The 24,946-nt window shown below is 34.6% G+C and overlaps 1 protein-coding gene across 3 annotated transcripts; it reads left to right on the top strand.

Annotated features, from left to right (window-relative positions):
- Positions 1-18,579: 18,579 nt before the first annotated feature.
- On the top strand, positions 18,580-23,777 carry LOC100784317 (homeobox protein knotted-1-like 3). Of its 3 annotated transcripts, none has more exons than XM_006601109.4 (6): positions 18,580-19,591; positions 20,553-20,673; positions 22,046-22,239; positions 22,343-22,474; positions 23,059-23,195; positions 23,345-23,777. In XM_006601109.4, exons 1-6 carry the CDS (start codon positions 18,962-18,964, stop codon positions 23,361-23,363), a joined length of 1,233 nt encoding a protein of 410 aa, XP_006601172.1. In that variant the 5' UTR covers positions 18,580-18,961; the 3' UTR covers positions 23,364-23,777. The 3 variants fall into 3 exon arrangements, with proteins under 3 accessions (XP_006601172.1, XP_006601171.1, XP_003550200.1); XM_006601108.4 differs by having other exon boundaries at positions 23,342-23,777; XM_003550152.4 differs by having other exon boundaries at positions 18,581-19,591; positions 23,353-23,777.
- The last annotated feature ends 1,169 nt before the right edge of the window (positions 23,778-24,946 follow it).

Raw genomic sequence — 24,946 nt, 5'->3', positions numbered from 1 at the left:
GCCCAGTTTTCTTGGTGCGGGCCATCTTCCACTTCACGTGTCGTCTGATGGGAGATGGAGGGTCAATCACAGCCTCAGTGCTTCTTGATTGAACAAATTCTTCCAGTTTTTTCTTTGTCTTCTCAACCATAAACTTCTATTTTAAATATTCATAACCCCCACGAGACAACACGTGGGGGGCGATGTTTTGCGTCTGGATGGCCTGTGCCTTTTCTGCACATCCTGCAAAAATTGAACATTAATGAAACTGATTATTATAATGTATTATAAGAACTGAATTTTTAGTGGAAAACAATTAAAATGACAAAGTACATACCTCCCACGAGGGGTCTCTACGGGTCTAACAAAACTGTGCCAATTTCTCCTCGCTAATGCCATATTTTTCACAAACAATGTCATTCACATTGTCCTTATCGGCTGCAAGTGTCCATTTCTTCGTCAAATCAGATTTAAACTGTCTCCACTACTCCTCGACAATCTGGAGTATTTTCTTATTTGTCCTACCATCAGATGCTTCAGGGATATCAAATTTAGTCTGACAAACAATAAATTAGGTTTTATTGTTAGTAAATTATAAATTTTGGCTAATAAAGAAAATGAAACATGAAAACTAAAATACTTGAATATCCTCCCATATCAAATCCTTATGAGCGACAGGGACTTCCTTCCAAGTCTCGTATGTCACATCAACCTTATCACGAGCGACAATCACTAAATATGTTCTTAATTTCTTCTTGTGGGGACCGTCGACCTTCCTGGTCGCAGGATCGATGTGGACCATCGGTCTCTCAGCCCCAGGTGGCCTAAAATACATCCCATACAAAATAAAAAAAGGAACAAAATTGATATTTTTCTTCAATAATTTAAATACTTAAAAATTTAATACCTCTTAAGTGTATTATAAGTAGGCGAGCAGTATATCAAGTGATACCCTGCAGATATTCATAACCAAAAATGGTGTAAGCATAACTATAATATCTAATCCTTCTAATGTACTCAACTGCAATTTCAATCAACTATTAATCAATACATGCAAGAAGGTCAATCATGCACTAGCAGGCGTATGAACTAGTATCATCATAGACATATCAACAACATCTTAAAGGCAAAATTTACATAGGTAGATGAGAACACATGCACTCCAACAAAACTAGGGACTGCAATTGTAGTGACCATCAAGAAATGTTCATGAAATATATAAAATTATCAGTGATTCATATGTCACTATTATCTATTTAAATGATTGGTTGTAACAGTTCAACATAGAGCTTAAATCTTAAATAGTTAAAGACAAACAAGTAGCAAGCATTTTTACAAGCATTTTGTACAGATTCATATGTCTCCCTATGGTGTGTAATTGATCAGCGAGCATTTTTGCATATGGACAAACAAGCAGTGGGAAGACATACACCATGAATGGCATAACTGAATACACAGTGGTACGATTGATTCCCTCAGTTTATAGGGAAATATTCCAACAATCAGCTTCTTGTGTTAAAGAACATCTATAGGAATTCAAATAATTTTCTTCTCTTTTTCTAGGTACAAAATTTTGTTAATCTTGCTGGTAGCGAGCGAGCATCCCAAACAAGATTATCATGAAGGTTACAACCAAAGTAGCGTGGATTATGAAGATTCTGTCAAGCAACTATGCACTTCTAAGTTCTAATGCATTGTGCACCTGTGATGCATTTCTCAATTCTCATGGTTAAAGAGCAAGGAATTCAGATTATATGATCAGCTTTTTAGGAGCATTTTAGAGACTTCGTTTGTGCTATTAACCCCATTTCTTTGATGGTGGGTTGCAGCTGTAGCAAAGGGGTATACTTACCTTGATTGTCCAAATGGCCATCTATAAAATAAAAACAATGACTCGATCTTTATATCAGGTACACAAGTTATATGTTATTTGATTTTCTTCGTATTACTATGGGATCACGCTATAATCTTGAATCTACTGCTACATTTATTTGTGTGTGAGGTACTAAAACTTAGGAAAATATATCATAAGGCCACTTTGGGGACACTAGGTTAAAAGGCAAGTGCCTCAAGCTTCATATCATCAAATTAGCCCTGCTGGTCACTGTTATAAAACTTAAGGGCAGGGGAAATTGCTAGCAACAAATAGAGGTAATTAACTTATCATTGGGGCAATTGCTCGTCACTGTTTGGTTCATTTCTCCATCTACCCTCATTGGGGATAATGTCTCTTGTACTCAACATGCTCATGGGTTTCAGACGATAAACACCATTATGCTTTTGTATCTTCTTCTATTTTTATATATTCCTGGTATGCTTTATGTATGCAAGAGCATATGCAAGTTTTGCTTAACAAAAATAGTTTAATTTTGTAAGCAAGACCATGTAGAGTACAAGATCTTGAAGATTTAACAAACTCTTGGGTATTTGACCTTCAATAGTATTGAAGCTAAGGTCAATATGGGACAAGTCATTGCTAAGATTAAAATCCCAATAAGGTTAACTGCAGTGCAGAGGGGATATGGATGTCCAAACTACTCTCAAGTACAGTAATACACGATCAAGTCCTTTTGTACATTGCCTTTCAGGTCCTATGTTTTTTATTATTCTAACAAAGGACTTCCTAATTTGGAATCTTGATACTCAAGGTTGTGTACATCAACGAAGCTCTGCCACTATTTCTTAGTTATGTACATTATGGTTTTCTAGCTTCTATCTAAGCCAATACCACTTTAGTTATTCCTTGCACTATTCTGATGTTTGTTATAATCATGAAAAATCACAATGCAGTTTTTTTTGTTGCATTGCTAAATTGGAATATGTCTAATGCTCAGTGGCCTAACAATTTCTTATGCTTAGTAATATGCACAATCTTGTTCTTAACAACAGATTGCTACACTGCTACAAGGTATGTCAAACATAAATATGTACGTATCCACAAAGGGTTGAGAGAGATAAACAATACACAACGTGTATATATATATATATTTAGGCTATCCATAAAGTGCCAAAACTTACAAAATTAATGTTACATTGTCTAGGAAAAATCAATAAATTTGAAGAGAAAATGATTCAAAACTTATAGAATATCAAAAGTTTCCAGTGGAACAATGAACTCACGGACCCACTCCAAGAGCTAAGACTGCGTCTAAAACCTATGAAACAACGAACTCATGAACCCACCTGCACTATTAATACCAGTGAAGATACAATATTCAAGATACAACAGTGAACATACAATACTTATTATTTACCTTGGGGTTGCACTGTGCCACGAACAGTGACGACGATGGCGGACACCATGGTGGGATGGCAGACACCAATGACGACGATGGAAATCTTTAGTGTTTGCGAGGTAACGAGCGTAGGGAAGGCAAAGTCACGAGGAGAAAGAGTTTTCGACGAGCGCGGGGAGAAAAACAGGGTTTGCATTTTTTAATTTAACTAAAAATACAACATCGGTTTTTCTAAAAAAATTGATGTTAACATTAGTTAATTAACATCGGTTTGATCAAAAACCGATGTTAAGAATTATATGTTAACATCGGTTTTTTAATTACAAGGTATTCCACCACATTTGTGTTAACATCGGTTTTTTTAAAAACCAATGTTAATAAGCTAGTCTTAATTACAAGTATGTCACTGCATTTGTGTTAACATTGGTTTTGCCGAAAACCAATGTTAACCTAGCGATGTTAAATGTATAATTTTTAGTAGTGAATCTCGAAATTAAATTGTGAACCTCTACCCTTGAATTGTTGCAAGCTTCTCTATCACAAAGTCGATGAAATAGTATTGTTTTGATTTTTATCAAAAATATTTTCCTTTAAAAATCTTGATTATGAATGGATTATTAATTATTAATGATTTTGTGTAAAAAAATCAAGAACTTATTCAAATGACTATGAGGATATCATTTTCTCAGTTCGTTTAGGGTGCCAAAAATCTTAAGTCTGACTCTAAAAAGAGGAAAGTACTTCCCTAAAAAAAAAAAGAGGAAAGTAGTATTATCATATCATATATTCAAATTTGTTAAGACATAAAAGGGTATATTTAAATATTGGAGAGGAGAGTAGTACAATACCCGCATCTTTCAAGAAAGGATAATGTAATTCACTCTTAAATATTATATTTTTCTATTTGTGTCAAAATTATTACTTAAATATAATTAATATTTATTTACCAAAAAAAAAAGTAAATGAAGTTAATCTTAATTTAAATTAAATTTAAAATCTTAATACACCAAAAACAGAAAAAAAAACAAATTGAAAAGAAACTATTTTCTTTCAATTCAAGATAAATAGGTTTTGAGATTATTATAATCTTAGTCATTTTGATTGTTATAATTTGATTTCTTTTATGCTGGAGTGTTATGATTTGTTTTTTTATACCATATAAAATTAGTAGACCGGATTTTAATTAAATATTTATTTTATATTTATATTTTTAACTTTAAAAGTTTTATCTTTATAATTTATTCATTTTTAGTAACATAGAATATTGTATTGTATGCACCAAAGTATCCTTGTTCAGGTTTCAACAAAATTTGACAATTTTGATGAAAGGTAAGGTACCTGGTATCACCTTATAGATGGATCCCACTTACACTTTCAAGATATACAAACGATTTTGAGAGCTATAATTCTAACTTAGAGAAAAAAATATAGAAAGATTTGAATGCAAAAGAAATTTGTTCGCATGAATAGTATCTCTACTTGTGAACTTCAAATCTTTTAGTATTTTTGGGTAGCTTCAACTAGTGAACGTTGTGACTTATTAAGCTTTCATCTTTGTTTGTTAGTGAATATTTTCATTGGGAAATTTAATGTAATATTTAATACAAGTCACCAACTTGTCACATTGATACGATAAAACAATTTGTTTATCTTATTATTTCTACATTTCATATCTCGTGTCATTGATGATATATGTTTTTGTGTACTTAAGTACTTTGAAATTTGTTTTGACACGTCTTTTGATAAAATAAATAGCTTTTATGTTGACTTTGTTTTCTTTCATACTTTTCGATAGATCATAGGAAGAATATAACATTCAGTTTTTCAAGGAAAAACATCATAGAATCAAGTGGTTTAATTATGTGTAAAAAAAAAGTTGTTTGATTTACCACTTATAAAGACACACAAAAGCACATTGATGTTTTAATTCGAAAACATAAAGATCTTGTTATACAAACTTAACATTGTCTTTAAAGTACGTAACTTTAAAATATCATCTTACCCTCAATTAAAAGTTTATTTATTTTTTTGTTAAAATGGGGGCTAAAGACCTAAGAATGGATTAAGAACCTCGAGGGAAAACAATAGAGACGACATTCACCAAAACAGAGTCAACGATACACAAAATAATAAAATCCAAAACTCTAATTTGGCTTTGTAACGAAAGGCCAAAGTTAGCCATCCTATCAACAACTTTATTTGCTTCTCTCATCGCATGCGACCAAGAGAAAACTCCTCCTTTCAACACAAACTCTTGGATGCTTTGCACAATGCTAGAGCAAGGGTGTGTTATGCAGCATCCATCATGTACAAGGTTAATTGCCACGTACGAGTCTGATTCAACCTCAAATTCTCTGAAACCCCTCTGTCGAGCTATGTTTATCTTGTGATAAATTGCCCATAATTCAATCTTAACAACTGAGCAAAAACCTATATTATGCGCAAATGAAAAAATCATAGCTCCACAATGATTCTTGAACACGCCCCCTTATTGTAGACATTTCTTCAGAGACAAGGACAGATCCATCTATGTTCAACTTGAACTTCTTAGGGTCAGGATGTTTCCATTGAATACTAGGCCTTTCTCCATGTTGCTCATATGTCAAACTCAATTGTTGTTTATGCTACAAGCTAATCTTAATAGCATCCACCTGCTGCATAATTTGAGCTGCAGGGCCCAAAGATTGTTGGGAATGATTTTCAAGCAGAAAGTTATTTCTATAAAGCCAAATTTTTTCTAGTGCAACCGCAGGCAACATGGTTTGATCTTAATCATTCATGACATAATTAGACATCAAATTGGCAAGGATCCACTCCCTAATCTCACCATTGAAAAATTTCAAGTGCACGAAACCAGGGAGGATGAAGTACCAAACAACTTTAGTTCTAGGATAATGCCTAAACACATGATCTTTATCCTCCTCCACTTCAACACCACACAATTGAAAACTCTAATCTTGAGTCAAATGCTTAGCAAAGCGTTAGTCATTTATTAGAAGAGTGTTAACTTAAATCTTGTAGAGCAATACCCTCACTCTCTCACGCCCTTTCCAACTCCACACTACTTTATGTAACGAGTTTAGGTTAGATGGGTCATAATTGCTCAGAAGCTGGTAAGCTAAGGATATACTAAGCTCCATCCAGGAAACCCTTCCAGTCAAATGTATCAACACCTCTACATAATTTAGGATGAGGGACTGTACGAATAAGGTTTAAGACAAAAATGTCAAAAAATTACATATCAATTGCATATTCCAGTAACCAGAGGTCGTGGTATAATCACACACCTTTTGTCCAAGCAATTCCTCAGGAACCTGTCTGATACCTTTCTCCAACAATCTCTCTTGCCCAAGAACCTTGTCATTGTTCCAAAACTCAACATTCAATCCATCACCAATGTTCCAACATATATTCCGTTGAACTTAAGGCCAATGCACACATTACCCTCTCCAAAAGTAAGATCCATGTTTGCCACACTACAACACGGAAAGAATAAAGTCCCCACATTTATATTTAGCTATAATAATCTTAACCTAAAGCGCATCATGGATATTACAAAATTCCAACCACTTTTCATCATAAAGGCAGAGTTAACAAGTCTGGACTATCTTAACCCCAATCATTCACATTTCTTAGGCTTGTAAATCCCTTTTGAAGAAGCTATATGAATTTTCCTTTGATTATTCAAATCACCTCATTTGAAATTTTGACATTGCTTGTCTATTTGCTCACAAACAGAACTAGGGAGCCAAACTGATTGCATGGCAAATGAAGGCATAGCTTGCAAGACTGACTTTGTAAGAGTAAGCCGACATACAAACAAGAGATGCTTGGCCTTCCAAATTGATAATCGTTGATTCACCTTTGACATGTTATACTGGAAGGAGTTTTTGGATATCCTGTTATACAAAATAGGTATACCCAAATGCTTTCCTAGGCCCTCTGTTAGCGTAAAATAGAACCTCTAGCCGAGGCTCTGTCTTCTCTCCCATCCTACATTCATGGAGACGAAGATTCAAGTCTTCTCCTGACTAATTTTCTGGCTAGAGCTAGCATGAAAAAATTGTAACACATTATGTATAATATCTACTTGATCATTAGAAGCCTCAACAAAGATCAACAAGTCATCCGCAAATGCAAGATAAGACAATTTATGAGCATTTCTAGCTATTTGAATGGGCTTCCAATATTCATGCTCAACCACACTATGGATAAGATGCAAAAACCTTTCAATGCAAGCGACTTATAAGTATGGATAGATTGGATCTCCTTGCCTCACTCTTCTCATAGGCTTAAATTCTTCAAGAGCCTTATCATTCCAAAGCATTTTCCTTTTAGAGGATGAATACAGTTCCAAATAATACCAATGAAGTTACCTGGGCATCCAATATTAGAGAGAGTGTCCGTAATGAAATTCCAATTAAGACATTCATAAGCCTTTTCCAAATCGATCTTAATTTCCATCCATCCTGTTGCACCCTTCTTGTTTCTCATGGAGTGGAAAACTTCCTGAGCTATAATAATGTTATCTCTGCTTTGACGGTTGGGAGGAAAGCTACACTGGCATGGGTTGACCAATTTCTCCATCAGAGACCTTAATTTGTGGGATAGAATTTTGGTAATCCTTTTGTAAGAGACATTGGATAGGCTAATGGGCCTGAAATCCTTCAACTTAGACATTGGTCCATCTTGGGAATCAGCGTGATGAACATTTCATTAACACTACCAACCTTCTAAGGATCCTGGAACACCTATTTAACAAGCTTGCAGAGAGCCTCTCCCACCACACCTCATTGGTTTTGATAAAACATATCTTGGAACTCATCAAGGCCTAGGGCTTTAATTGATCCCATGCTTCTTATGGTTTTGTACACTTTGTGGGATGTAACTATGTCACCAAGAGACTGTATCAGTTGCTAATCAAGGTTAGGGAACATACCTATGAGTGTATAAGGCTTGTAGCTCTAATCCTCACAAAATAGATTCTTGTAGAAGTATGTAATAAGTGTCTTCAACTCCTCTGGATTAGACACCCACCCGTTATCATCCTATTGAATGGTCTCCAACTTGTTTCTTCTACAGTGAATCACAATGGTACCATGGAAGAATCTCGTGTTGCGATTTCCAAAGAGAGCCATTTGGACCTTGATTTTTGAAACCATAACAACTCTTCCTGAACCAAAGCCTCCTCATACTCCTTCCAAATCCTCTCCATTTCTTGCATGACCTGTGGATTCCTTGAAGAACCCAACCTTCTATTTAGGTTGTTCAACTTCCTTATCAAGCCTTTTTTTCCTCGCAAAAATTCCCAAATACCATCTAATTCCACCTAATTCCACTCTTGGAGGTCTTTTTGAAAAAAAGGAATCAAGGACTCCCATTGGACGGAGGCATTCTAATTAGCACGCACAAACCTGTGAAAATTTGCATGTGTAATCCACAAAGCCATAAAACAAAAAGGTATGGCTTTGCTACCACGAAAGGTCCCCCCTATTATTTTAACCAATGGGAGTCGATGATCATACTTAAACTGTGACAGGTGAAAAATGATAGCATCTGGGAACAACATTCTCCATTGCATATTTATCACCACCCTATCCAAACTTTGTTCTAGGTCACCCCTCTTCAAAGTGTGAGGGTACCCTTGGAAACCAACATCAAGAAGATAACAATCAAGTAACATCTTCTAAAATCCCGAGATACCACGCATAAAAGGTTCATAGCACCTCCACATCTTTCATGGGGATGGAGGATCGAGTTAAAGTCTCTCATCGTTGCCTAAGGACCATCAGTCTTGTAAGAAATATCACACATATCATCCCACAACCCCTCATGATTATGTAGATGTGGACTACTATACACAATTATGAGGAACCACTCAGTTGATCTTCTTCTTTTGACCTTCATATGTGCATAGAATTTAGATCTTCTCAACACTTGAACACTCCATAAATTCGAGTCCTATAAGCACTAAATACCACTAGATTGTCCAGTGGCTTCTTCTAAGTACCTACCATCTAAGCCAATCTTTTTTATAATCCTCTCTGCTCACTGACCACTAGAGTGGGTGTCAAGAAGAAACAAAAGGGAAGAATAATACTCTATTCTAATATCTTGAATCAACTACGTGAATCCTTTGTTAGAAGTCCCACAACAATTCCAAGATATCATGTTCATCAAAACACTTGTTGAGAGGTGGCCTTTACTGGCCTAACATTAACTTATGGACATACTTCCATCGCCTCTGTCTTCATATCATACACTCCAGTCGTACCCTTACCCATCGATTATATTTCTGACTGAACTCCTTCCTTCTCAGGATGCACGGATGCTAACCCAATTGGACCCACCTGTTTACACTAAATAAGGACAAACTGGACAACATCCTCATCTGGTTTTGTAATGACATTCTGCTTATGAAGTATGTTGTTATCCGATTGGAACACTAAACCTTCACCAACCTTCTGAAGATATTTGATCTGCCTTAACTCTTCCTCTCCACCTAAACCATGATTGCTTTTTCATAACTTGTGCTACTTCACCCCCGACCATAACTTCAACACTCTTCCCTTTATCCCTTGTTGGTTGCTATCTAGACTACCCTAGTTCCACCGTGACTTGTTTGCCTAAGCCCCCATTCTTTACTCGAGTTGTCGTAACTATTTTTGGCTCTATAGTAAGGCCCACTTTCTCTAGCCCACCAGTTTTGTTTTTACCATTCTTGGCAACAAAACCTTCGCTTGGGCCGTTTTTCTTATGAGGTCCACTATTGGAACTTCTCTCCCCTTCCTTATTCAACCCTTCACCACTCACCATGTCACGTGCCTCACTTAAAACTATTGGACAAATGGCCTCAATAACTTAAGAGGGGGGGGGGGGGGTGAATTAAGTCTTACAAAATTTCCCACTAATAAACTTTTAACCCCCTTCTAAATGATAGGCTCAGAATGTAGAAGAAAAAGCAGTAATCAATTTAATAATGTTCTTTAAACATGGAAGACAAAATTGATTGCAATAACATAAATGAGATAAGGGAAAAGAAAAATGCAAACTCGATTTATACTGATTCGGTCATTTCTCGTGCCTACGTCCAATTTTCAAGCAACCCACTTGAGATTTTCCACTATCTCTGTAAATCCTTTACAGACTTTGAATACACCTTGGGATCCCTCACCCTTGTGTTCAAAGATTCTCTAAGAGACAACCCGTCTCTTAATTACAATTCTCACAATTCAAGAGATAACCAGTCTCTGAATTACAACTGACTTTCTAATATGAACAGAAAGATTTCTCTCCTTTAGAGTGAATGATACAAATTGAAGTTCCTAGAGAAATTTCTCTCTTTTAGAGATGATAATACAATTTGAAGTTCCTGGATAAATTCTCAATAGATTTGCAAGTGTTTGCCCAAGAGTTATTGATAGAGCATTTGACAATTAAATTCTCTTAGAATATCTCTTTCTTGCTTTTTGAAGTCAGACACACATATATATAGGAACATCGTGCCTTTTCAAAAATGGTTTGAAGAGACGTGTCTTTTCAAAAAACTTTTTCTCAAATTCTTCACTGGTAATCGATTATAATCGATTACACAGTTATATTTTGAAGGGTCATGACTTTTCAAATTGAATTTCAGGAGTTCTATTACTGGTAATCAATTACACATCAATGGTTCGATTAAACCTTTTAAATTTAAATTTCAAAACCCTTCAAAAAGTTGATTTTCAAAATTGTCTTCTGTTAATCGATTACACTGCCTGGTAATCGATTACCAGAGCCTTGGATGTTGGAAACAATGTGTTTTGAGGCAAAAGCTTGATCAACTAATGAGATTTTTGAGGCCTTATCTTTTTCTTGATCTTGTTTGCTTGACCTTGAATTATGCTTGAAACAATGCTTAACCTTTGAATGTTTGTTGAAGCAACCTTATATTAATCTTAAAGCAGTGCTTAACCTTTGAATGTTTATTGAAGCAACCTTGTTTGATTCTACTTTGGCATCATCAAAACCTTGTATTCATACATTCACAAAAACAACGTACCATGATCCTACCTCATTCTTCGAATCTTCCTTATCTATTCTGCCAGGAATATTCCCTCCACCATTAATTCTCACTCCCATTTTTAATGACTATTTTTATTAACGAGTAACCAGGGCCCATAATCTTTAGTTCCCATATCAATTTTTTGCACAATATTTGCATCCATGATTTCCTCAAATTATACTTTCCTCATTTATTATAGATCCTTCCAAATTTGTCCTCACCGGTCCCACCATTGTACTATCAGGTACAACCACCCCGTCCGCAGTTTAAGCCACCATACTCGAGGAACCATCATTTCCCTTCTGCATCATAGGCATTGCATTCCTCTCCAAACATTGTGCTTCCTTATGTCCATATTTTCCATAGAGGAAACAAATGGAATGAAGTCCTTCATACTGTAGGCTGAGTAAATACACTCTAACAATGATTTTAGGTTGTAGAGGTTTATCTAGATCCAGTTCCACACAAATCCTTGCAAACCTTTCTCAAGTTTGTATAGTGGTGACTTTGACAATCTTCAACATCACTCCCAACGTAGCCCTCAATCTACCTAGGAATTGATCATTGAACAATTCCATTGGTAACTCCAAAATATGAATCCATACTGCAACTCTATGCGTAATATTCACATTCGCAAGAAAGAACGGTCTTCATTGTTGCACCAAAATGTAATGGTCTGCCACCATCTATGGCCCTTTCATTAACACATGATTATAGTCTTCAACAGACGTAAACGTGACCTGATAGTAATCTTTGGGCACATCAATAATTCTAATGGAGCCATTCCTTGCCTAAACCTTATTCAACTTGGATTCTAAAAGACGAAATGTTGGATCAAGTGGCCTCAGAATAATTAAGAAGGGGGTTGAATTAATTATTCCTAAACCTTTACTAATTAAAAATTTACTCTTCTAAGGCTCTTACTATGTTGTTAAGTAAATGAAGAATAGAAAAGAAACTTAACCAAAAGTAAAAGCGAGAATTAAAGTGCACAACAGAAATTAAAAGAGTAGGGAAGAAGGAGACAAACACACAAGAGTTTTTATACTGGTTCGGCAACAACCTGTGCCTACATCCAGTCCCCAAGCGACCTACGGTCTTGGAGATTTCTTTTCAACCTTGTAAAAATCCTTTTACAAGCAAAGATCCACAAGGGATGTACCCTCCCTTGTTCTCTTTGAACAACCTAGTGGATGTACCCTCCACTAGAACTGATCCACAAGAGATGTACCCTCTCTTGTTCTCAGTCAACAACCCAAGTAGATGTACCCTCTACTTGTACCACAAAGGATGTACCCTCCAATGTGTTAAGACAAAGTTCTCAGGCGGTTAGTCCTTCGAAACTTTGTGAAGGGGAAGCAAAAGAATTCTTAGGTGGTTAGTCCTTTGAAATCTTTTGTTTATGGGAAAAGGAAGAATCAAAAGAATTCTCAGACTATGTCTTATTGAATTCTTTGACAAGGGAGAAGGGAGACACAAAAGAATTCAGGCGGTTAGTCCTTTGTTCTTTTGGAAAAGGGAGAAGAGAGACACAAAAAGAATTCAGGCAGTTAGTCTTTGGCGAATTCTTTTTGATAAAGGGAGAAGGGAATGAAAAAGATGAATAGCACAAGTTTTTGAACAAAGAACATTTCTTGGAAGAGAAAGTTTTGAACAAAAACTTTTAGAAAGATGAAGAGAAAATGAAACCAGAAAGTTCTGAAAGAAATGAAAGAAGATGTTGAAAGATAGAATGATTGAAAGAGATGATTGATATGAATGAGATTGTTAAAATGTTTCATGCCAAGGTCACATATTTATAGTTTCTTGATGACTCAAGTCAAAACTTGTAACTCTTGGCAATTCCTTTAAAACTAATCACTTAAAAAGATATGACTTTTGAAAGAATCTTCAGAAACAAGTCACTTGAAGAAATGTGACTTTTGGAAATGAATTTTTTGAAAACAGTCACTGATAATCGATTACCATAAAGGTGTAATCGATTACACATCAACAGATGTGACTCTTCATTTTGAATTTTGAAAATCTTAACATTTTAAAACCACTGGTAATCGATTACTATAATCTGGTAATCGATTACCAGAGAGTTGTAGAAGCAAAGCTTCATGGTGAATCAAAAGTGATTCAAAGATGTTTTGATGATAACAAAGATGATAACAAAAGATGATGACAAAGGTGATGACAAAAAGCTCAAAGGTCAATCAAAGAATGAGTTCAAGATGTTCAAGATAGAATCAAGAATACTTCAAGAATCAAGAATCAAGATTCAAGAGATCAAGGTTCAAGACTCAAGAATCAAGATCAAGATTCAAGAATCAAGAGAAGGCTTAATCAAGATAAGTATGAAAAGTTTTTCTCAAAAATTGAGTAGCACATGATTTTTCTCAAAACATGTTTGCCAAAGAGTTTTTACTCTCTGGTAATCGATTACCAGATTATTGTAATCGATTACCAATAGCAAAATTGTTTTGAAAAAGTTTTCAAATTGAATTTACAACGTTCCAAATAATTTCAAAAAGCTGTAATCGATTACAATGTTTTGGTAATCGATTACCAGTGCCTTTGAACGTTGAAATTCAAATTCAAATGTGAAGAGTCACATCCTTTCACATAAAAGCTTTGTGTAATCGATTATACTAATTTGGTAATCGATTACCAGTGATTGTTTCTGAAAAAAATCAAAAGATGTAACTCTTCAAAAAGGTTTTTGACTTTTTCAAATTGGTTTTTAAGTTTTTCTAAAAGAGATAACTCTTCTAATGGTTGTCTTGACCAGACATGGAGAGTCTATAAAAGCAAGACTTTGTTTTGCATTTTCATTAATTAATTCAATACTTTTACACTTATTTCATACAATCCTTTACAAGCCTTGAATCTCTTTGAACTTCTTCTTCTTCTTTGTACCAAAAGCTTTTTGAAGTTTTCTGGTTTTCTAAACCTTGAAAACTTGTGCTATTCATCTTTTCATTCTCTTCTCCCTTTGCCAAAAAGAATTCGCCAAGGACTAACCGCCTAAATTCTTTTTGTGTCTCTCTTCTCCCTTTTCCAAAAGAACAAAGGACTAACCGCCTGAATTCTTTTGTGTCTCCCTTCTCCCTTGTCAAAGAATTCAAAACGAAATAGTCTGAGAATTCTTTTGATTCTTCCCTTTCCCTAATACAAAAGTGTTCAAAGGACTAACCGCTTGAGAATTCTTTTGTATCCCCATTCACAAAGTATCAAAGGTTTAACCGCCAGAGATCTTTGTCTTAACACATTGGAGGGTACATCCTTTGTGGTACAAGTAGAGGGTACATCTACTTGGGTTTGACTGAGAACAAGAGAGAGTACATCTCTTGTGGATCAGTTCTAGTAGAGGGTACATCCACTAGGTTCAAAGAGAACAAGGGAGGGTACATCCCTTGTGGATCTTTGCTTGTAAAAGGATTTTTATAAGGTTGAAAGAAATCTCAAGGACCGCAGGTCGCTTGGGGATTGGATGTAGGCACGGGTTGTTGCCAAACCAGTATAAAAACTCTTGTGTGTTTGTTTCCTTCTTCCCTACTCTTTTACTTTCCGCTGTGGATTTAATTTCCGCTTTTTTACTTTCTGTTAAGTTTTTCTTCTACTCCTCATTCTCTTAACAATTTAGTAAAAGCCTTAGAAGAGTAATTTTTTAATTAGTAAAGGTTTAGGAATAATTAATTCAACCCCCCCTTCTTAATTATTCTAAGGCCACTTGATCCAACAAGAGTAAAACTCTTTGGTAATGATTTTGTAAAAAACTTCTTGTGCTACTCAATGTTTTGAAAAACTTTTTAATACTTATCTTAATTAAGTCTTCTCTTGATTCTTGAATCTTTGAGTCTTGAATCTTGATCTTGATTATTGAAGTGTTCTTGAATCAATATTGAACTCATTCTTGAATGTCATAATCTTTGTTATCATGAAGTGATCTTGACTTTTGAGCTTTTTGTCATCATCTTTGTTATCATCAAAACTCCTTGAATCAATCTTGATTGATCATGATGCTTGCTTCTACACGAAATTTGACTCTTTTGCCCATGACCATGATCATCAAGGATCCTTTCCATGATTTACACTAGTCCATGAATTCTTCATTAGAAATAGGAATTTTTGGGAAACAATCCTTGTCTTTTTTCAAGAGAGGAAGGGTAGGTATCTCCATATCTAGTTGTCCAAAGAAATGTTTGTCATACTGGGAGAAAGGCACAACACCTCCATTCATCAACAACTTCTCTTTATATGGATTAGCCACCTTGATTCCCTCTCCCTTGTCCTCCACTTCCATATGCCTATCAGCTTCACCCTCACTCGGTTTACACTTGACTTTTCTTGTACTTCTCAAGAGCAAATCTTCTTCTTCTTTGGTATTTTCACTCAAAACCCTAGTAGAGCCAGTAGATGACTCCATTCCTCAAAACCAGATTAGTTAAAAGCTTTTAGTGCTATTAGGAAGCATTTTGAGTTATATTTCTTATGTTTATAAAATTTAAAAATATAATAAATATAGTATAAATAAGAAAACTTAGAGAAAATGTGAATACATATGAGGTCTTCAGTTTCACCCATGCTAGGAAGAGAACTCACTAGATTGTAAACTCACGATCTTAGGAGACTGTAAGATGTCAACTTTCAAACTTATATTGGTTATTCCAAAATTTTATTATGAAATTTTTCATATTTGTCATGCATTATAGGTGGATTTTGAAGTGAAGCTAAGTTTGTCTTCATTAATCTTAAATGGCACTTTGAGTGTCCCAAATTTGAAATAGAATTCTACATAATGTCTTCAAGTAAGGATGAAGACTATAAGATGAAGAAGAAGAAATCTACCTACAACATTGGCTAGGAACCTTCCATTTAACTTAAGAGTTGCAGGATTCAACCAATTATTAACATCCATTGATTGTTGCAATTTAAGTAATAGAAGTAGTGTGTAGAGTTTGTATAGTTGTATCAATGGATGAAGGCTATAAAGTAGAGGCCTCTTTATCTTTTATAGGATTTGGAAGCAATGCAACAACAATTGCATTTCTTATTGCACTATTAAGGTCCAATGAGCGCATAGATCAATTGATAGAAGTCTCAAGTTTTAATCTTTAAAAATATAATTGCATTAAAAATTGGAAAGGAGAGTTTGATTTCTCATAATAATAATTTTATGAAGTCAAATAACTTTTAAAATATAAATACAACATAATTCATAAATCTTATACTTTTAGAATGAATTTTACATATTCAAAGAAACATTTAAATTTTTCAGTAAATCAATTCTACCAATTATAAAGTTAGTTTTAATAATGAAAGAAATGGTCATCCAACAAAATCACTTAATATGAAATTGATTTTCATGTGTTTGGATGAGTGTCACATAGCTTTTGACACACATCACCATTGAAATAATTATTAGTTACATTTGCACCATTTATGAACATAACTTAGAAAATACAAAACCAAACACATATTTTTGTGCATCTAGACGAGTGCCAAATGGCTCTCCACACACATCACCTTTAAAATAATTGAGTTACTTTTGCACCATTTGTGAATGTGGCTTAGAAAATGCAAAACCAAACACATATTTTGTATGTTTGAACTCTCATCCACACAGTTAGGGGTAAGAATATGTTAGGCCAAACAAAGCTTTCGGTAAATAGGCATCGCCTATTTAAAAAATTTAAGGCTTGAATCTGACCTGTTACATGTCATAGGCTTTATTTTTAGGCCTAACCTAGTTTATTTGAAAGGTTAACTTGGTCTGTTAGCCTACTTAAATGCCTATTTCATATTAAAACTTTTATATAAGTCTAACTTTTCTTTATATTGGACAATAGACTCATAAATCATTGAGAAAAATTCTATGTGAGCCAAACTATAATCTATGAAAATCAAAATTGTAATTACTCAACGCATGAACAAAAATGGAAATAGGCGAACTAAGTTATATAAGAATCAAGTCTAATACGTTAATATGATATACATTTATCATCTTGAAGTTAACTAAGTTAAAAAAGTCTATTTGTAATAAGCTCTCTAATTAAAAGCTAAATTTATCACTCAATAAGCTTACATATATGATTCTTATTGTAGGTCAACATTCAAATCATCTTTAAAAGGTAAGCAAATGTATGATTTTGATATATTATAACAATTTTAATATAAAAAATAATACTAAACAAATGATTATAATTTATACTTACTTAAATAGGCCCTAAAAAACTTTTTAAATGACCCAAAACATGACCTTTTTAATCAAATAAGTTTTTATAAAAGCCCAAATCTAACCTATTTTTAAAAAAGTCTGATTTGACATGGACCTGGTGTAGGCCAGGTCATAAGTCCTTGTTGGAGGCCTAAGCTTGTCCCCCCTACACATAGTGACACATGCTAATGGATTAACTATTAGCAATTGTTTTTTATGTATCATAACATGATCTTTACCAAAGACATGGATTTTCTCTAGAAATCAAAACATACTCTTTTAGTGTTTTGGAGAACACATTAAGAACTTCGGACGTGGACGTGGATCTCCAATGCATTGACACACACCATTTATGAGTGTGACTTAGACAATGAAAAACTAAGCATATATTTTTCATTCGTTTTGACAAGTGTCAAGTAGCTCTCGACACACATAATCTTTGAAATAATTATGAGTTATTTATGCACCATTTATTAATGTGACGTAAAAAATACAAAATTAAATACATTTTATACGTTAATATCTCTATCTGACATCTACACAATTATAACAAAAATAAATGCAAATTTTATGTGTTTTAATTCACACCGACACAATAACGTAAGTCATTGAAGTAACTATTAATTATTTTTGACGTATTATAAGATAATAATTTTACAAAGACATGTGTTTCATAATGTAATCCAAACACACTTTGGAAACATGGTAAGAACAACTAGATATGAACCTCCAATGCATACATAATAGTTGTTTTTGCATTAATTTTGTCCTAAACATGGATTCCAAACGTGAAACCAAACACTCACATTGTAGTTCAGAAACGTGCCTTTTCAGTTGTGGCACAAAATAAACACAGTCGAAATCACTTATCCAAACGTGCCATAAACAAAAGGCTGTCTGCCGACCCAATTTGCCAGTCCTAGAAAACCAATTCCCTGAGAGACAAAAAGACCACCTCACCCGCTGCCCTCCCCAATCTGCTTTCTCTGACCATTAATATACACACACTTCATATTACATGAAAAAATCACTTTAAAATTAAATCCATCACTAACTTAATCTATAATCCACCATTTTTTTTAATATATATATATATATATATATATATATATATTTTCATTTACCCTCTCACACGATACAAACAATTAGTTCAGTGTACTTGGATTTTTTCCCTTTACAGTAACGCACATCAAACAACGTCCCTTCTCTTCTCTTCCCTTCTTCCCTCGTCTCTACTCTACTCTACACTGTAGCTTCCCTTCTTCTCTCTCTCTAAAAGTACACCCCATTTATCTATACTTTTTTTCAATCCATAGTCCTACACCTTATCACAATTCACAACAAATAACTACAAACTTTTTTTTACACCATACACCTTTTTTTCTTTTTTTGAAGTTCTTTATATCTCAAAACCTCTGGTTCTGATTCTCCACCATGAACCAATAACTACAACCTCGTACTTGTCGTTTGTGTTTGTGTTTGTGTTTGTCTTGTTACATGGCGTACCATAACCACCACAACCTTTCACAACAAGACCTTCCTCCACTCCACCATTTCCCGAACCAATCCATGTTACCAGACCAACAACTACTTCCGTCCTCACCCGAACCTAACTCCAAACCTCCCTCCGATCCACACCCTCTCCAAACCGCGCCGAATTGGCTCAACGACGCGCTCCTCCGCACTCACTACACCGACACCACTAACACCGCCACCGTCGCCACCAACAGCAACGTTAACGTTAAGGTTAACGGTTCTAATTTCCTGAAACTGAACCCCGGCGCCTCCGACGCGCAGTGGCTGGCGCGGCCGGCGCTCCACCGCCACCCCGGCGAGGTCATCGATGACGGCGCCGGGGAGTCCATGGTGGAGCACGCCGATTTGAAGGACGGCGGCGGAGACGCCGTGAGCTGGCAGATTGGGCGGTGTAAGACGGAGATTCTGCAGCACCCGCTGTACGAGCAGCTGCTGTCGGCGCACGTGGCGTGCCTCCGGATCGCCACGCCGGTGGACCAGCTGCCGAGGATCGACGCGCAGCTGGCGCAGTCGCAGAATGTGGTCGCGAAATACGCAGTGTTCGGACACAACAACATCGTCGCCGATGACAAAGAACTCGACCAGTTCATGGTATATAATAATCAATTATCAATTTTTTTTTTGCTTTCCATTTTCCTTTTATTTATTAGACAATTAATGATTCTCGTTGTTTTTTGTTTTGTTTCTTAATTGGCGTGAAAATCTGAGGATTTGGATTTGTTTCTTGTTGATTTTGGATTCATCATTTAATTAATTGTTATATTTTAATTTTGTTTTATTTTGATTTTTTGGTCTTCGGCGTGTCAGTATTGGAATTCGCGTGGCCTGCATTATTTTATAGTGCTGGAGCCAGATGAAATTTGCAGCTTTTGTTGCTTGAAAAATGAGACTTTAAGTTTATATTGCAAAATTAAGGTTTTAAATTATGTTCGCAGTAGATATTTTTTCGCAATCTTTAATATTGTAGAAAATTGCAGACAAACGAACAAATGAAACTGATGGGATTGCAATTTTGGATTAGAATGAAAAACTGATCTCGTGAGAAGTGAAATTGTGATTGTGAATTGAATGAAAGATGCTAATGGCTCAAATTTGAGTTATTGAGATGGCTTTTGAAGTGCTGAATTTAGTAATTGGGATGCTTTTAATTTGATCACTTTTATGAGCTGCTTTGGGTATATAAGGTTGTGTTTTTTGAGTTATTGAGTTTCCTTACATTATCTTAATTAATGATGATTAATGATTTTCCATCATAGCTTATTAATATTGGGCAATTGCAAGAGTTCGTGTCGTTTTAATTCCTGTATTCACTTTCATTATCCAAGCCTTTTGTGCTTTCACTTTCATGCTTCTGTCATAAACCCTGACGAGTTAAGCTTGTATTAATTCATGTGCAGAAGTTTCATGCAATAATGAGCTATGTTGGTTCAGCATTTTCTATGCATCATCTTGATTGTAAAATGGATTTTTTTTCGTATTTTTTTTATGTGGAGAAGTTTGTTGGATGTAGTACATTTATGGTTTTGATGTTTCTTATGGTTGGATGTTGCAGTCGCACTATGTTTTGTTGCTCTGTTCCTTCAAAGAACAATTGCAACAGCATGTCCGGGTCCATGCAATGGAAGCAGTAATGGCTTGTTGGGAGTTAGAGCAATCATTGCAGAGTCTAACAGGTGCACAGAAAGTGTCTTCTTTTAGTAATTGTCGCATCTTAAAATAAATGGGAAGATTTGTTGCGTGATAGAATGAAAAATTGAAAATAGCATGTTTCGCATTATCTTCTTACCAGTTTTTGATCTAGTGCATGTTAACACCTTTAATCATTCTGCTGCTGGCAGTTGAAATTTTGAGATTTGGTGGCTACTAGTAGTTGTGATCTATTTTAATGTTATGATTGCTATGCTTTTAAATGTTGAACTTCTTTATCTGTGGAAAATTCCTATCAAGGAACCAACAAGCAATTCACTCACCCAAGCACGTGCAGTGACAAGGTTTAGCTATTTATGAGCTGAAAATTCTGATTGTTTTATGTCATTTTTTTAGTTATTTAAGAAAATATTTTTATAAAGAATTACAAAAATGCCATTTTTTCCCGATTTTTAAAGGGTTTTTATAGGAAACAATAAAATTCATATTTTCATTGTTTTGTGTCAATCTTTGAAAATAGAAAAAAGAAATTGTAAAGCAAGAATTGTACTGCAGTGCTAGTAATTTGTAGCTGCATATTTAAGGGTATGTTTGGATTTCCGATGAGAGTGTTTCAAAAATATATTTATGAGTAAAATTAGTATATTTGAGGGTAAAGTTAGTTTGAGATCATTCTACTGTGTTTAAGAGTAAATTTAAGAGTAGTTTATAGAAATAAAACTTGAGATACTTTTACAAATTCTGTTTGCAAAAACTTAAAAGTTTGAAAACTTTAATCCAAACATTTACTAAATTATCTGTCAAGGTGAAATATTGGTTAATGACATTTCAAATTTTAGTGAGGATTTACTAAAATTCACATGAATTGCAACTTTGCAACAAATAGAATGATAATCTATGAAGTTCAAACACCTCTCTTGTTCGTCCTGACCCGTTTCCAACACTAACACATCTTGACACTTGTCAGCAACTTATTAGGTGTCAATTTAAAAATTATTTTTATTGGCTTGAACACTTAAGTTGTCACCTTTACACAACTTACATATACTTGAAAAAATATATAAGGTTGGTTTAAAAAGATGAACATACCATTAATTTAGATATTTTGTTATATGTTTCTCATATTTCATTTCATTAGAGTCTTTATGTTTATGTGTATGCGGTGTCCCCATGTCCTAGAGTTTAGACATTAACCTTGATGAAAAGTTTGTGTCATGTCCGGTATCCGGTGTCTAGAGTTTGTGCTTCATAGATGATGATAGTTTCTAGTGTTTGAAGAAAGTGCTTTGGCCTGTTGTCCATACCATATTGTGTTCTTTGAACAAAGTCTTTAAACTTTTGGTTCAATTAGCCAAAACAGAAACTGATAAATGTTCACACATTCTGCATGATGAACAGGAGTTTCACCTGGAGAAGGTACAGGGGCAACAATGTCTGATGATGAGAATGACCAAGTAGATAGTGATGCCAATCTCTTCGATTGTAGTTTTGATGGGGCAGATAGCATGGGGTTTGGTCCTCTTGTTCCTACAGAGAGCGAGAGGTCCCTCATGGAGCGAGTAAGACAAGAATTAAAGCATGAACTGAAACAGGTAAGGGATGTTGAATTGTTGATGGCTTTTCATTTCCCCTTCTTCTCAAATTTCTTCCCATATGATTGACCTCTTTATACTTTTTTTAATTTTTATCATACAGGGTTATAAGGAGAAAATTGTTGACATAAGAGAGGAAATTTTGCGCAAGAGAAGAGCAGGGAAACTTCCTGGTGACACAACTTCTGTTCTTAAAGCTTGGTGGCAATCACATTCCAAGTGGCCTTACCCTACCGTAAGTTTGATAAATAAGAATTCAATGTGTACATTACATCATGCTTTTGGAAAAAGCTTTTAAGAATTATTTGATTCTTAACTAACGAAGTCCTTGTAAGTTTATTGGCGCATAGAGAAATTAAACGAGAGCTTACGAAAATGTTGAGGTGTTAAGTTAATTTTAACTTACAAGAGAAGCTTGATTTCCTCAATTCATTTTAGTTTCTTCTCCCTCGAGTGTTTGTTGAGAAATTTATTCAAACTGACTCAGTGCAATGTTATTTTTCATACATTGGATATTCCACCATGTTTTGCTGAGCTTCTCAGAGTGTGGCTTTTAATTAGTCAAATTTATCCTAGAATTCAAAGAACAGGAAGAAGCATTTTCCATATTTTCCTAAGAATATGCTTGTACACTTTGTCCACGTGTTAGCACAACATTAATCTTAGTATTTATTCTCTGTCTACACTTTGAATTGAAGCTACTCCATGAGATTTATCAAATGGTCTTCTTTTTAAAGTAAATATTACTATCTGCTATCTCACACCGGCCACATCGTCCTTATCAATCTTTTTGCTGAACTAAAATCATGTTGTTTTCAGGAAGAGGATAAGGCAAGGTTGGTGCAAGAAACTGGGTTGCAATTAAAGCAGATTAATAACTGGTTTATCAATCAAAGGAAGAGGAATTGGCACAGCAATCCTTCAACTTCTACTGCCTTGAAGAGCAAGCGCAAAAGGTATTCCCATCAAAACTAGTAATTGGTACAACACAAAATGTAGGAATCTATAATAGAAATCACACATTTTGTCTTTGTACCACTTAGCATTATTTGATTCTTATATTTTTTTTGTGAACATTGGACCAATCTTAATTTGAAAAAAGAAGCAATGCAGGTGATAACTGATGATCGTTGCATGAAATTCAACTCTTTGTCCTTTGGTCAATCATGGAAAGACAATGAGAAAGAACCACATTTTGTTTCTGATGGGCCAGGGTTAAAGCAGATCAAGGAGCTAATATTGGTTTACTTATGCTTAAAGGCCAGCAAATAGTTCATATAGTATTTGTGATGCTACATAATTAGGAAGTTCAATTAAGAATCATATACCAACAGAGAATTATGATTTTTGTTCATGTTTTATTGCTTTGTGAAATATAGTATATGGTAGCGAAGGGGGTTATGGGTGTACAGTAATAAGCTGTGCATTTTTTTTCCCTTACAATCATACTCTTGTTTTTGTTCTTGGTCTTTCAATTGGTATTTGGTAATGTAGAGAGTAATTTGTTGTAGAAATATGGTATAAGTTTTTACTTGTTATATAATTTAAATGCTCGTTGTCATGGTGCTACAAATCGTAAACACTTTTAACTGTTGTCTGTTGGAAGGTATAATAATAGTGTGGTGGGTTCTTGTGATTTGACATGTAGATGGATTTGCAGTGTGAAAAATTTGGGTGGAATAGACACCAAGTGGAAATAAAGTTGATATTTTCCTATTTAACAGAATCTGGGACAATGTGTGTCTTTTAGTGATCTTTGTCTGATGTAGAAATTTGAGGAGTGTAGGTAATAAACACTAATATAATATAGATACTACTATGCACGAAATCGGAACTAAATCGAAGCACAATCATTAGATCTTGAATCTGGGTTTATGAACATGTTACATGTTCATAAACTTCAATACTATGTGGCTAATTATTGCTTGCAATAAAATTATAAAATGATTACGCCAGCACAAGATTGTTGACACTGAAATGATGTAATTATAATTTATACTACATGGCAATGAACTACTGTTTCTGCCGGTGTCAATTTGGCAGCATGCAGAGCACTTTATGAATGGATTCTTCACTGTTATTAATTGGGCTGAACCTGAACAATAAATAAATAATTTTGGATAAAATTAATTTTTTATTCGGTAAGTTTAAGTTTTAGTTTTATCTTTTACTTTTTAATAATGGATTAGTTTAAATTTTTATTTAAATGCTATTCTCATTATTACTACAGTTAATAATTGTAACGTCTTAACATTATAATTCATGTTATATTTGGGTAGACAATGGTGAATAATAATTTTTTGACAAATTAATATTTTCATTTTGTAAGTTTATTTTAAGTTTCAATTTAATCTTTTGACCTTTATTTATTTTGATGGATTAACTTACCTTTTTGTTTTAATTTTATTTACGTGGCTATAACATTGTTAATTGAGACTTTTTAACACAACTTCCCAACATAATATTCTAGGATTACTCAAGGCTCCCATTCTTCCCAATTCTTCTTTGCATTTAATTCTGCCTCCACATAAAACCATAGCTAGTGGCATTTGCAATCAGATGTGCATCCTTTTTTATTTTTTTGTCAATAGATGTGCATGCTTGTTAGGGAGAAAATCCGTGTTGTGGCTCTACAAAGGCTATTAGGAATGAAGAGGGAGGTTTTGGCTGAGGATCCACGATCTGCACCAAGCCAATAGCACTAGGC

This window comes from Glycine max, chromosome 17, assembly GCF_000004515.6.
Source record: "Glycine max cultivar Williams 82 chromosome 17, Glycine_max_v4.0, whole genome shotgun sequence".
Taxonomy (NCBI): Eukaryota; Viridiplantae; Streptophyta; class Magnoliopsida; order Fabales; family Fabaceae; genus Glycine; species Glycine max.
This window is presented reverse-complemented; position numbering and strand designations above follow the sequence as displayed.